The 14,817-nt window shown below is 50.6% G+C and overlaps 1 protein-coding gene across 10 annotated transcripts in view; it reads left to right on the plus strand.

The window, feature by feature from the left end:
- Positions 1 to 14,817, plus strand: part of ERICH3 (glutamate rich 3) — a 103,463-nt gene that overhangs the window by 53,877 nt on the left and 34,769 nt on the right. For 7 of the 10 annotated variants that reach the window (XM_056532708.1, XM_056532710.1, XM_056532711.1 and 4 more), the window contains one exon: positions 14,005 to 14,241. In XM_056532708.1, coding sequence (XP_056388683.1) covers positions 14,005 to 14,241 — 237 coding nt within the window. The remainder of the gene's footprint in view (positions 1 to 14,004; positions 14,242 to 14,817) is intronic. The other 3 variants (XM_056532713.1, XM_056532705.1, XM_056532707.1) reach the window with 1 other exon arrangement.

The following is a 14,817-nucleotide window of genomic DNA, read 5'->3' on the forward strand; positions in this document are numbered from 1 at the left end:
TCACTGACATCTTACAGTTTCTGTAAGGGTCGGGCGAGCGGTACTTCCCGAAATCCCTCTCAAAAACCAAAGATGCGTGCCTATCGTACTGACACCTCATCAGCAAGGATTTCACTCTGGAGATATCCTCCCGGCTACCTCCAGTCGAGACGAGAAGCTCGAGTTTCCTCCTCAGTCCCTGATACAGGCGATACCTATTCAGGGACCTGAGGCTCGAGAGCTGGCGGAAGAACCCCGCAACCCGCTTCTTGAACATCTCCCACCACTCTGACTTACTACTACATAGGCCCAGTAAAGGTACCTGACTCTGAAGAAAATCCTCAAAGGACTGTCTTATCTCCGCTTCCTCCAGGAGGGACGAATTCAGCTTCCAATAACCTTTACCCATCCGAGGGGTCTCTGAAACATTCAGGGAAAACAAAATCATACAGTGATCGGAGAACTCCACCTCAACCACGGACACTGCAGAAGAGACAGCTTCCTCCTTCAAATAAAACCTGTCTATTCTAGACCTGCAGCTACCTCGATGATAGGTGAAACCCGCGTGGCCTGAGGGGCTCCGGATGTGGGCATCCTCTAGGCGAGCTTCCCTAACTATACTATTGAGGGCTATGCTATCATAAGCCAACCGATCATTGGAGCCTCTCCTATCTTGGGATCTCGTGACAGTATTGAAATCCCCTCCAAAGATCACATGTCGGCTTGTAAAAAGAAAGGGCTTAATCCTCATAAAGAGATCTTTTCGTCCCCACTTGGTTTGTGGGGCGTAGATGTTAATAAGCCGGAGCTCTTGCCCCTTCATGAGGACATCTAAGATCAGGCACCTCCCCATTTCTAACTCAATAACCCGTCTGCATTCAACAGGAGCGGTAAAAAGGACCGCCACCCCACTATACGGCTCATCCGCAAGAGACCAGTGGGAGGGCCCGCGCCTCCACTCTCTCCTGGCTTTTACCAGAGAGGCTAGATCTGACAACCTGGTCTCCTGCAGATACAAAATATCGGCTTCAACTCGGCCGAGAAAATCAAAGGCTGCGAATCTAGCCGTATCAGACTTTATACTGGCACAGTTAATAGATGCCAGCGTCAATGGGGTGAGTGCCGCCATCATGGGTGATTGAAATAGATGGCCCTAACCCCCTCATTTTTGTTTCTTCTTTACCCCCTCATCCCCAGATGAGGAGGCTTCCTTCTCTTTGGACCGTTTTTTAGACTCTGACTGGTCCATTTTAGAATCCCATCTCCGCCTGGCTCCGATTTGGCCCCATCCCCTGAGGAAATTGCCCCATCAGGACAGGGCCCAGTTCCCCCTGGAGGCTCCCCCACTTCAGGCACCCCATCCCTGACCCCCCCCCCCAAGGAGGGGGAGGAGATGTCTTCAAGGACAGAGAACCGGTTAGACAGATCAATCAGAGGGGGGGCAGGTAAGCTTCCGCTTGGGACCTGGTCTGCAGCACGGGGACTAGAGGGCTCCGACCTCTTCTTTCTCCCTTTACTGCCCTTCTTTTTTGGCCGCTCTTCACCCTCCTCATCCACACTTTCACAGTGGGAGGAATCGGAAAGATTGGCCTTGCTGCCCTCTTCTTTACAGATTCTCCCCATTTCCTCATCCAGCACATTCTCCCCCAGGGTCTCAGCAGTTTCAGGACTAACCTCTGGAGCAGGGTCAGAAGCTACCCCTGCCACATGGGAACTCTCCAGTTCCCTGCTCCTTCTCCGATTAGCCTCCCGCCTCAGCTTGGCGGGACTTTTCCTCTTCACTGACCCTGTTGCACCTTCACCCGCACTCGTGCCCTCCCCAGCTGAGGCAACATTACTGCTCTCCCCAGCCAAGGTGACCGTCGCACGGGCAAAGGCGCTAGGACAACGGCTGAAAGGGTGTCCTAAGACACCACACAGATGACACCTGATCTGCCTACAGGATGCGGCAAGATGACCTACCCCACCGCACAGTGCACAGACCTGCACGGTACAGGCTGCGCTAAAGTGGGTGGGGCTGCCGCACCTGTGACAGACCTTGGGCTGCCCCTGGTAGAAAACTTGGATTCTGTCTCTCCCAAGGAAAGCAGCTGATGGGATGTGGGCAACAGTGCTCCCCGAACGCTTCAGTTTGACGGAAAACGTCCAGGCCCCAGACCAGATCCCATGTTCGTCATAGTTCTTTTTTGGCATGTCCGTCACATCCCCATATCGGCAAAGCCAGGTCATAATGTCATAGCAAGATAGTGACTCGTTACGTGTCAAAACGGTCACTTTCTTGGCCAGATTCTGACAGGATATCGCCTTTACGGTGAAATCCCGCCAGCCGGGCTCACTTTTCACCACCTCATAATTCGACCAGAAAAGTTCCAAACCCTCTGGCCGAACAAAGCTAATGTCAAACTCGGAAGTACCATAGGGGTGGATCAGGGCAAAGATGTCACTTGCCCTGAATTCCATCCGGAGGAGGAGCTCAACCACCTTACCCCGAGGCGGACACGCATCTTCGCCCCTCCACACTAAACGGACCACATTCCTACGGCCACTTTCCTGCCCGGATGTCGGGAGGGACCAGACCACCTCCCCATTTTGTTCTCGGAAGGCGCCTAAGCCATGTCTTTCTATCCAAAAAGACAGGTCAACCTCACCCCTCCCCTCTACATGGATTGACCTGTCTCCTCTACGTAGAGCCTCCAGGAGGCGCTGTTGCAAGTGACCCCCAGAGCCAGACGGAGATGGGGATCCCCCTGATCCCCCGGCAGTGACGCTGGCATAGCTTCTGGAAGAAGCAGTCACTACCGGGGGGGCAGTCGAACCAGGAACTGACCCAGAGGCCAAACCTGGACCCTTACTCTTAACAGAATCATCAGCCATAACACCTCTCTCTGCCATTCCACTACCACTCCTTACCTGTATTTCACTAGCACCCCTCTCTTGCACTCCTCTTGCACCCCTCTCTTGCACTCCTCTTGTACCCCTCTCTTGCACACTACTTGCACCCCTATCTTGCACTCCGCTTGCACCCCCCTCATCCACACTGCTACTACAACTCCTCCCATGCACACCACCATAACTCACATTCTGCACATTACCATTTTTATTCACATTTTTCCTTTCACTTTCATTCTTGCGTTCACTCTCCCTTGGTGTGTTACAGACTGGGCTGGCTGGGTCTTTTGCTTCATGTTTAAGGGTTGCCGGTTTCAGGATTTGTGCTGCATAGTTCTTTCTTCCTGTGTCTTGGGGTGCAGACACAGGCTCCGCCTCTGACATGGGTGGCCACGCCCCCTCGCAAAAAGACTGTCCCTCCGGACTAACTCCCGCTACAGCTGATGTGCAGGGAACCTCCCCCTTTATAGTGGAGTGCCCCCTGGCGCCAGAACCAGTACCAACCACGCCATCTAGGGGACCGCCCCCTGAACCAACAAGGTCCGGCACCCGGACACTCCCCTCCCTCACAGGAGAGTGCCCTGCAGTGCCAGGACCTGTACCGCCCACTTTAACCAGGGGACCGCCCCCCGAACGGGTGAATCTGCCGCCATTTTCCGGTGCCTGGACACCCTCCCCCCTCACAGGAGGGTGCCCTTTTTTTTCTATAGCACCCGCGGCGATTTTGGGTGCACTACTGTATCCCCCATGCTGGCCCCGCTCCACTACAGAAACGGGGTCTGGCAGATTGGGGGACCCAGCACCCTGAACCGACTTTTCAGCCGACCCAGACTGCTGGAAGGGAGAAAAGACAAACTTAACTCCTTGTGTCTTCTTCCTCTTCTTGCCCTTTCCTTTCTTCTTCTTTCCCTTCTCCTCTGGGCCCAAATCATCCCCAAAGGAAAAGTTTTCCAGACGGGTGGGGGACTCCTGCATAACAATTGCCCGCAGGAGACCCCCATCTGCCAAGCCGCTGCCATCACTGCAGTCACTGCCGTCATCATCATCATCATCATCATCCTCACTGGAGGGAGGTAAGGCCACCTGAGCCAGGTTTACATAGTCCTCACTGAGGGTAAGTGGGGGGTCTGGGGTAACAGTGGTGGTGGTACACACAGGTCCAGTATCCATATCCCCCTCACTCACATCCCCCTCCTCACCTCCCTCCATCTCCTCCTCCTCACTCTGGCAGTCATCTTGGTTACTCACTTGTCCTGAGACCTTCATGCTGGAGAAACGATCCTTGTTCACAAGTTTCTCGCTGAGTATACCACCTCCCTCCACAATGTCCGATCTCAGCCTCACAATCTCATCCACCTGTTTCTTCAGAGCTCTCACCTTGGTGGAAAATGCTGCCCTCTTGGTCTTTGCTGCATTGTTTGCTTGGTAACTTGCAAACTTCAGCTCCTCTCTGAGGCCTCTTAGTTGTTTGCCGAGCTGTTCATATTGAGCCATCTTGGCCTGGATTCTGGACCCAAAGCTGGCCAGGGATTCTCTGGGCCCCTTTACCCCCCATTGCTGGGGTTCTGAGGAAACAGATGCAGATGCCTTTCCACTCCGCTGCCTGGATGAGCTTCTGCTGGAAGCTTTGCAGCTCCCAGCTGAGGTCGGGGGAGGGGGCCCCACATGGCTGTGGACCCTGGTGGATCTCCTCACCCCATCCTGACTACTGGCTGTTGCATTTTCCTTTGCACACCCCGCCAGCCGAGAACGGGGAGTGCAAGATGAAGCCCCAGCTTCCCGGGGCTCCATAGCAGGAAAACCTACCCAGGTGTCTGCCACACACCTGGGGAGGGGTGGAAGAAAATCACTGCTTCTCTGGGAAACTCTGGAGCTCAGCAGAACACACCCTCTCTCCAGAGCTGTACTCACTATTCTGCTGGTGGGGTCACTGTGTACATACATTACATTACTTATCCTGTGCTGATCCTGAGTTATATCCTGTAGATCTTTTATTAAAAAATATAAAACATTACAAAAAGAACGAACATCACCATAACAATAATACAAACAACATACACCGGTATAATATATACAATAATGAGTCCATATTAGTCCAAAAATGTCCAACCAAGTATCTTCTGGTCCAGCCTCATTCTCACCAAACACACCGCTATAATAACAACAACTACTAAACACTCTACAATAATAATAATACTTACAGTAATAATAATAACAACAATAATAACTAAAAACTGGTCCGGTTGCATTTCACCACCCAAAATAATAAATATGTGTCAAACCACCAACAAACACCGCAAACAGAAAAACAGAATATACAATTTTTTTTTTTTTTTTTTTTTTTTTTTTTGGCCCTGAGCTGGTCCCGCATCCCATGCCCCCAGTACATGATAACAGACGTCCATGAACCAGTCCAGGATTTTACTTATTTATTTTTTTAAATAAAAAGTCCCACACAGAATCCCCCCTCCCCCCATCTACCCACCACCCAACCTAACACTAAACCCCAACACAACACAACCCCTAGAAAAAAAATACAATATATATACATATATACACATATACATAAATGTACAAACAAAACAAATATATACAAAATAATACAAACTATACAAACCAAACAACAAACAACAATAAGGCTTTTCAATCACACAAACCCCTAAAGCTCAAGTTCAGTGCCTGCAAGCCCTATATCACCATATATCTACAGCACAAAACAAAAAGACTCATGTGCCAGCATCAGCCCACCACCAGGGGGAGACGACAGGCTAAGGCACTTTAAAGGCAGAGCCCCTCCACAGACGAGAGGCCCTGCCAGCACCCAGCCTCTTGTACTCCAGAGAACGCACCTTCACCAGGTCACCAAGAATGTTCCTAACCACCTCACCCACAGGGAGGATTTTACGCTGCGTCGACACTAAACACCGTGCGTTCCACGTGTAATACCTGACCACTGAGCTGACTAGGAATAAAGTGCACCGGTCCCAGCCTCCAAGGTTTCTGAATGCCCCATAGGCCCATTCCGCATAGGAGAGACTGGCCAGCCGAGGCCAACCAATGGAAGCGCCCACCCTGTTATAAACCTCTGTGTTAAAGGGACAATGAAGCAGAAAATGCTCCATGCTTTCCAGCATGCCTCCACACTCCTCGCGGGGACATCCCCGGTCATCAGAGCTCCTGCACTTCAGATTGTCCCTCACACACAGTTTCCCATGGAAGCAGCGCCAAGTCAAGTCCCAAAACTTCAAGGGGATCCTGATAGAATTCAAAAGCTCTAAACCCACCTCCAGATCCCGACTTGGGCAGTCCTTGAGCGCCAATGGCCTCTGGAAATGAGAAGACAGGACCCTCTTGTCAAGGAATTTCCTCGACAGAGTCCTAATCTCCCACATCCCCAGACCTCACCGACGAATAACCTTCAGAACCGGGGTAGCGTAAGCCGGGAGATGCCCGTGTGGTGTGCGAAGATCCTTCACTTGCCCTCCTGTCTCCCATTCCTGGAAGAAAGGCCGAAACCATCCCCTACAGGAGGATACCCACGGAGGAGCCCTCTCTGACCAGAGGTTTGCTATATTGGTCTTAAGAAAGGTATTCACTAGGAATACCACGGGGTTGACCATACACAACCCCCCTAGTCTCCTTGTACGGTAAGTAACCTCCCTCTTCACTAGGTTCAGTCTATTCCCCCATAACATTTGGAAGAACACACTGTAGACCCGGGTCCAAAGAGGTTCTGGCAACATGCATACACTGCCCAGATATATCAGCAAAGGGAGCAGGAAAGTTTTCATCAGGTTAACCCTTTCCCGGAGGGTCAAAGACCAACCCTTCCACTGATCCACCTTCTGAGCGGCGATCTTAAGCCTACTGTCCCAGTTTTGTTTGGGGTAATCCCCGTGACCAAATTCGATGCCGAGGACTTTTGCGGATTCCTGGGGCTCTGGAAGGGCGTCCGGGAGGTTAAAATCAGGATCTCCCCCTCCCAGCCAGAGACTCTCACACTTATCCTGATTGATCTTGGACCCGGATACCTCCGAGTAGCGGTCCACCTCTGACATCACCCATCTGCCCTCCTCTTGTGAGGAGACAAACACGGTGATATCATCAGCGTACGCTACCGCCCTCAGAGCCGAATCCGGCACCGCCAGGTCCATTCTCACCCCCGCCAACGGTCCACAATCAATCCTTCTAAGGAAAGGATCGATTGCAAACACGTACAGCAAAGGGCTCAAAGGACAACCCTGACGGACACCAGACCCAACCTCAAAAGAGCGGCCAATCCAACCATTCACAAGCGGGAAACTCTCTGCCCCTACATACAAGGTCTTAAGCCAATCAACAAAACCCCCTGGCAGGCCATATCTCAGAAGGACAGACCAGAGGTACTCATGGTTAACCCGATCAAACGCTTTTGCCTGATCCAAGGACAGCAAGTACCCCTTCCAGTGGCCAGCCCTACCCTGCTCCACAGCCTCTCGGACACTGAGCACAGCACTAAATGTACTGCGGCCCGGAACAGAGCAATGCTGAGCCCCCGAAAGGAGCCGGGGTGCAAACTCCACCAGCCGGTTAAACAGCACTTTTGCCAGAATCTTTCTGTCCGCATTGAGAAGTGCTATGGGACGCCAATTCTCAATGTGGGACGGGTCTTTACCCTTTGACAGGATGATCAGCGCTGACCTCCTCATTGACTTTGGCAAAGTGCCCGAGGATAGACACTCATTAAAAACCGCAGTCAAGAGGGGAACCAAAGGGTCCTTAAAGGTCTTATAGAACTCAGATGTTAAGCCATCCGGACCGGGTGACTTCTTGAGGGCAAGCCCATCAATAGCCATCCTGACTTCCTCTTCCCGGATCATCTCTGTCAAAACATCAAGAGAGGGGTCTACTCCTGGTTCAGGGATGGTTTCAGCCAAGAAAGCTGATACCTTATCTCGATCCTTCCTTCCCAAGAGGTGCGAGTAGAAGGATCTGACGACCTCCAGGATCCCTGATCTGGACCTCTTCAAGGATCCCGTACTATCAATCAGTCCTGAGACCACTTTACTACTCACTGACATCTTGCAGTTTCTGTAAGGGTCGGGCGAGCGGTACTTCCCGTAATCCCTCTCAAAAACCAAAGATGCGTGCCTATCGTACTGGCACTTCATCAACAAGGACTTCACTCTGGAGATATCCTCTCGGCTACCTCCAGTCGAGACAAGGTTCTCAAGTTTCTTCCTCAGGCCCTGGTACAAGCGGTACCTGTTTAGGCTTCTGAGGCCCGAGAGCTGGCGGAAGAATCTCGCAACCCTTTCCTTGAAGATCTCCCACCACTCTGACTTACTGTTACAAAGGCCCAGCAATGGTACCTGGCTCTGAAGAAAATCCTCAAAGGACTGTCTTATCTCCGCTTCTTCCAAGAGAGACGAATTCAGCTTCCAATAGCCTCTGCCCATCCGGGGGGTCTCTGTGACATTCAGAGAAAACAAAATTAAACAGTGATCGGAGAACTCCACCTCAACAACAGACACTGCTGAAGAGACGGCTTCCTCCTTTAAATAAAACCTGTCTATCCTAGACCTACAACTACCCCTATGATAGGTGAATCCCGCGTTGCCTGGGGTGTGCCGGATGTGGACATCCACCAGGCGAGCCTCACTCGCTATGCTATTAAGGGCGACGCTATCATAAGTCAGCTTGTCTCTGGAACCTCCCCTATCTTGGGGCCTCGTGACAGCATTGAAGTCCCCTCCAAAGACCACCTGCCGACTTGTAAAAAGATAGGGCTTGATCCTCATAAAGAGGCACTTCCGGTCCCACTTAGACTGTGGGCCGTAGATGTTAATAAGGCGAAGTTCTTGTCCCCTCATGAGGACATCTAAGATCAGGCACCTCCCCATTTCTAACTCGATAACCCGTCGGCATTCTACCGCTGCGGTAAAAAGGACCGCCACTCCGCTATACGGCTCGGCCCCAAGAGACCAGTAGGAGGGCCCATTCCTCCACTCTCTTTTAGCCTTGTAGATAGATGACATATCTGTAAGCCTGGTCTCCTGCAAAAATAAAATATCAGCATTAATATGGGCAAAAAAATCATAGGCAGCAAAACGAGCTGTATCTGACTTAATGCTGGCGACATTAATGGACGCCAGCGTCAACGGAGAGGGTGCCGCCATCAAGGGTGATTGAGTTAAACAGCTTTCTTTTTCCCACTCCCCTTCTCACCCTCCACATCAGAAGAACTCTTCACCCTCTTTAGAGAAATGGAAGTGTCCATCTCACCAGACGTCGTTTTACTTTCCTCGTCTCCGGATTCTAGGCCAGTCCCTTCCCCCGAGGACATAACCTCCCCAGGGGAAGAGGACTTGGCGCCCCCTGGAAGCCCCTCTGCCACCTCCCCCTCATCCTCCCCTTCCGAAGAAGAGGAGGAGATGTCCCTGAGGGGTCGGAATCGATTGGAAAGGCCAACCAGAGGGGAGTCAGTTATGCCTTCCTTTGGCACCTGGACCAGGGTGGGAGAAGATCTTAAATCTCCCTTTTTTTTTTTACTTGTACCCCGCTTTCGTGTCTCCTTCTGCCATCCCACATCATCCTCCTCCACGCTATCTGAGGAGATGGCACCTTCCTCATTCTGGATCCTCCTGACCTCCTCATTCAGCTCGCCATCCCTCAGGGTCTCAGCAGCAAGGTTGGCCTCTGGGACAGAATGAGAGGTCGTCCCAGTAACCCGGGCTTTCCCCATCACCCTATCCCTTTGGCGTTTATCAAGACGTCTTAGTTGGGCTGGTGTCTTTCTCTTGCTGTTCCTCACTGACCCCTCAGTTCCTCCACCCCTGCTAGTCCCCTCCCCAGCAGATTCCAGCTCGTGATCTTCACCCGCTGGGGACAAGACTGCATTAGCGAAAGAACGAGGACAACGACTGAATGGGTGACCTAAGTCACCACACAGGTGACACCTAATCTCCGCACAAGATGCGGCAAGATGGCCTACACCCCCACACAAGGCACATTTCTGCACCGTACAGTTTGCACTGAAGTGTGTGGGGTCACCACATCTGTGACAGAGCTTCGGCTGACCCCGGTAGAAAATCTGGATACGATCCCTGCCGAGAAAGGCAGAGGATGGAATATGGGTAACTGTATTTCCTGAACGTTTAAGTTTTACTAGAAACGTCCAGGCTCCTGACCAGATGCCAAACTTGTCCCTGTTCTTCTGCGGGACCCCCATTACCTCGCCATACCGTCCTAACCAGGTGATGATGTCAACACAAGAGAGTGATTCGTTACGGGTCAAAACGGTCACTCTCTTGATTTCGTTTTGACGAGACAATGCCTGTACGGCAAAGTCTCGCCAGCCGGGCTCATTCTTTACCAATTCATAATTCGACCAGAAAAGCTCAAGCCCCTCTGGCCGAACAAAACTGATATCGAATTCAGGAGCACCGTAGGGATGTATCAAGGCAAAGATATCAACTGCCTTGAAGCCCATCTTTAGCAAGAGCTCAACCACTTTGGTCCTTGAAGGACACATATCTTCGCCCTGCCACCGAAGACGGACCACATTCCTACGGTTACTACCTGCCTTGGCTGTTGGGAGGGACCACACAGTATCGCCCCCTCTTTCCTCTCGGAAGGCAGAGAGACCGTGTCTCTCTATCCAGAAGGACAGATCAACTGCTCTACCCTCTACATTAATCGACCTTTCCCCCTTTTTCAGAGCCTCTAGGAGACGTCGCTGCAATAAACCGTCCCTAGAGTCAGGAGACGAGGAAAGTATTCTACTTCCCCCAGCAGTGACATTGGCATAACTCCTATGATCTGTCACCACTGGGGGGGCAACCGGACCAGACCCTACACCTACACCACTTCTAATGACAACATCCCCACCACCCCCAATGACAACATTAGCACTTCCCCCAACAACATTGTTTCCTATAACATCATCTGTAGTCCCATCACCACCCCTATTTTCAGCAACAGCAAAATCACCTTCTCCAATAATATTAACCTCCATCCGCTCCCCAGTCATACACCCCGTACCCCCATTTACCTTCTCATTCACACTGGCTGGACCAGAAACAGATAATCCGGCCTCAGCATCACGGGGCACTAGGGCTGGGACAACCTCCGCTGGCCCTTTAAGGGACCGGGCAGCATGCTTGCCTGGTCTAGAGGAGGCCCCAGCCCTGTTCTTATTAGTGCCCTCCGCCTCATCAGCATCATCTCCAGTCTTTTCATGGCGCCGCTGATCAATGGGATCAGCGGCACCAATACAAAACAAACGTTTTTCTTCACTTTTGGGAGTGTCCGTTATGCCCTTTGCTACCTCCGGCACTGAGTCACCCCCCTCTCCCACAGGGGAGCGAACTACAGCACCGGAGTCTGCCTCTCTGCCCACCGCTGGGCCGCCCTCACTGTACGGCCTTTCGGCCGATGCCTTCTCTGCTCCATCCCTGCTACTGCAAACAGGCATGGAGCTCTGCGCCCTTTTAGTATCTGTACTCTCCCCGCACCTTTGCACCGAGTCCACCACAGAACACGGGCTGGGCTGGGTAACGGGGCTTGCACAATGAGCTGACCCTGCGGCCGACTCAGGGTATACAGGGAGGGGGGTGTAGATGTAACTCACCACTTCTTGCTGCTTTGGCTTGGTCTTCTTTTTCTTCTTACCCCCAGGTGCCTCATTTGGGAGCTCATCTCCAAACATCAGGTTCTGAGGACACACTGGGGATTCCAGCATGCGGATCTGGGCCATTAGCGCCCCTCCCTGGTAGCTGCTGTCACTGTCCTCCCCTGAGTCGGCAGGTGATACTGCTGGTTGCTGTGCAGGGGGCCCACTGTACGGGGCCTGCTGCTGTTGCCGCAGGCCACCAGGTGGATCTGGCTGTTGTTCTTCCTCCATCTCCTCCACATCATCCACCTGGCTCTCAGGTTGCAGCCCCATCAACCTTTTATTTTTATCTTCTTCTTTCACCCTGAAGCGCTCCTCATTTTTCCAGTTTCTCTTTAAATGGACCACTCTTCTCCAATAATTCGGCTCTCCTCTCCTCCAAAACTTGTATTTCAGACATGAGTCCCTTTATCTGCCCCTGGATCTCTGTCTTTTTCCTTTTTGGAGTAATCTTGGCCTTGGCACGGGCACACCGCAGTTCCTCTCGGAGCCTCCTGATGGCCTTACAGGCGTCTTCATACTCACGGAGGTGACTTTTTACCCGGGAGGTATAGGTGGAAATAGACTCCCGGGTCCTCAGCACTCCCCAGCCTTCCTCACTGAGGTCGGCTTCACCTCCGTGAGCACTCTGCCTTCTTCCAGACAAACCCAGCTTTTCCGAGGAGGATCCAGCCTTGCAGCTTCTCACCTCTGTGGAGGGAGTTGGAGCAGCATTGCTGCGACTCCTAGTAGAACGCCTCACCCCCAAATCCTCCGATGTACAGGCCGCTTGCTGGCTTCTACTGCTCCCCTGCGGCCTAGTCCGAGGAGCAGAAGCCTGGGCCTCGCCTCCCTCACTCATGCCTGGAAACCCACTCCCTCCCTGGGGAGGAGGAAGCAGGCCCCAGGTGGAAACGATGGAAATCCCTGGAGCTCAGGAGACACAGCAGACACACAGCACAGCTGAAGCACGACCACACCCGCAACTAATTGGTCAGCACTCCAGAGCTGTACTCACTATTCTGCTGGTGAGGTCACTGTGTACATACATTACATTACTTATCCTGTACTGATCCTGAGTTATATCCTGTATTATACTCCAGAGCTGTGCTCACTATTCTGCTGGTGAGGTCACTGTGTACATACATTATATTACTTATCCTGTACTGATCCTGAGTTATATCCTGTATTATACCCCAGAGCTGTACTCACTATTCTGCTGGTGAGGTCACTGTGTACATACATTACTTATCCTGTATAAAAAGAGGTACAGGATATCTGGCACTGCATAAACCAGACACTGCGGCTTAGTGTGAGCATGCGGCCTCTGTAACGCTGGCGGGAGTAGTGCATAGCGATTCCACACAATATTCCCATAGAGAACTGTAAGGATGGCACTCACCACATGTTCTGTGCAAAACGTTGCTTTTATTCGTTCGGATTTTCAAAGTGCATGGTGCAACGAGATCCGCAGCGGGCGGTGATGCCGGGATTTCTCCCAAAGATGTAGCGACAGCTGTTTCGTAGCGTGAGGTGAGGTCACTGTGTACATACATTACATTACTTATCCTGTACTGATCCTGAGTTATATCCTGTATTATACTCCAGAGCTGTACTCACTATTCTGCTGGTGAGGTCACTGTGTACATACATTACATTACTTATCCTGTACTGATCCTGAGTTATATCCTGTATTATACTCCAGAGCTGTACTCACTATTCTGCTGGTGAGGTCACTGTGTAAATACATTACATTACTTATCCTGTACTGATCCTGAGTTATATCCTGTATTATACTCCAGAGCTGTACTCACTATTCTGCTGGTGAGGTCACTGTGTAAATACATTACATTACTTATCCTGTACTGATCCTGAGTTATATCCTGTATTATATCCCAGAGCTGTACTCACTATTCTGCTGGTGAGGTCACTGTGTACATACATTACATTACTTATCCTGTACTGATCCTGAGTTATATCCTGTATTATACTCCAGAGCTGTACTCACTATTCTGACGGTGAGGTCACTGTGTATATACATTACATTACTTATCCTGTACTGATCCTGAGTTATATCCTGTATTATACTCCAGAGCTGCACTCACTATTCTGCTGGTGAGGTCACTGTGTACATACATTGCATTACTTATCCTGTACTGATCCTGAGTTATATCCTGTATTATACTCCAGAGCTGCACTCACTATTCTGCTGGTGAGATCACTGTGTACATATATTACATTACTTATCCTGTACTGATCCTGAGTTATATCCTGTATTATACTCCAGAGCTGTACTCACTATTCTGACGGTGAGGTCACTGTGTATATACATTACATTACTTATCCTGTACTGATCCTGAATATCTCGGTATGTTAGTCCTTTGATGTCGGTCCCATACGGGTAGGCAGGCCTCTTCGACTTTGAACTGATATGAACCCGGGTGTCATCTAAAATATATGATTTTCTCTCTGAGCGCGGTTCACGTGTTTTCTCTTTCCCATAGACTATGATGAAGATTTTGAAGTGGAGGAATACAAACCTGATGAGAAACATAATGAAGAAGGACAGGTTGATGATCAAGTGAATGAAAAGTCAAAGTCACCCTCGGATGATGAAAAAGATGATTTAAACCAGGAGCGGAGAAGTAGCACACCATCAAACGCCGCGCCAGGGGCTTCTGACAGAGAGAGAGATGAAAGGGACGGGCGTCGTGACAGCGACGATGAGGAGGGTAAACAAGGTTACTTATTTTCTTACTATTTAATGTAGCATAACCAAAAATTGATTTTTCTAGATACATCTTTGCATTGATGCTCCGCACCGAGACGTTTCATCCCATCAGGCCACCTTAAAAAAAATTGGAACGTTTTTTTCGTGTCATTTTTAGGTCTGATGTTCCATTCCGATCCATTTCTTAATATAGCTTTAAAGGGGTACTCCCCTGGAAAACATGTTTTATTTAAATCATCTGGTGCCAGAAAGTTAAACAGATTTGTAAATTACTTCTATGTAAAAATCTTAATCCTTCCAGTAGTTATCAGCTGCTGTATGCTCCACGGGAAGTTCTTTTCTCTTTGAATTTCCTTTCCTGTCAGACCACAGTGATCTCTGCTGACACCTCTGTCCATATCAGGAACTGTCCAGATCAGGAAAGGTTTGCTATGGGGATTTGCTCCAACTCTGGACAGTTCCTGACATGGACAGAGGTGTCAGCAGAGAGCACGGTGGTCAGACTGGAAAGAAATTCAAAAAGAAAAAAGAACTTCCTGTGGAGCATACAGCAGCTGATAACTACTTGAAGGATTAAGATTTTTTA

This window comes from Hyla sarda, chromosome 7, assembly GCF_029499605.1.
Source record: "Hyla sarda isolate aHylSar1 chromosome 7, aHylSar1.hap1, whole genome shotgun sequence".
NCBI lineage: Eukaryota > Metazoa > Chordata > Amphibia > Anura > Hylidae > Hyla > Hyla sarda.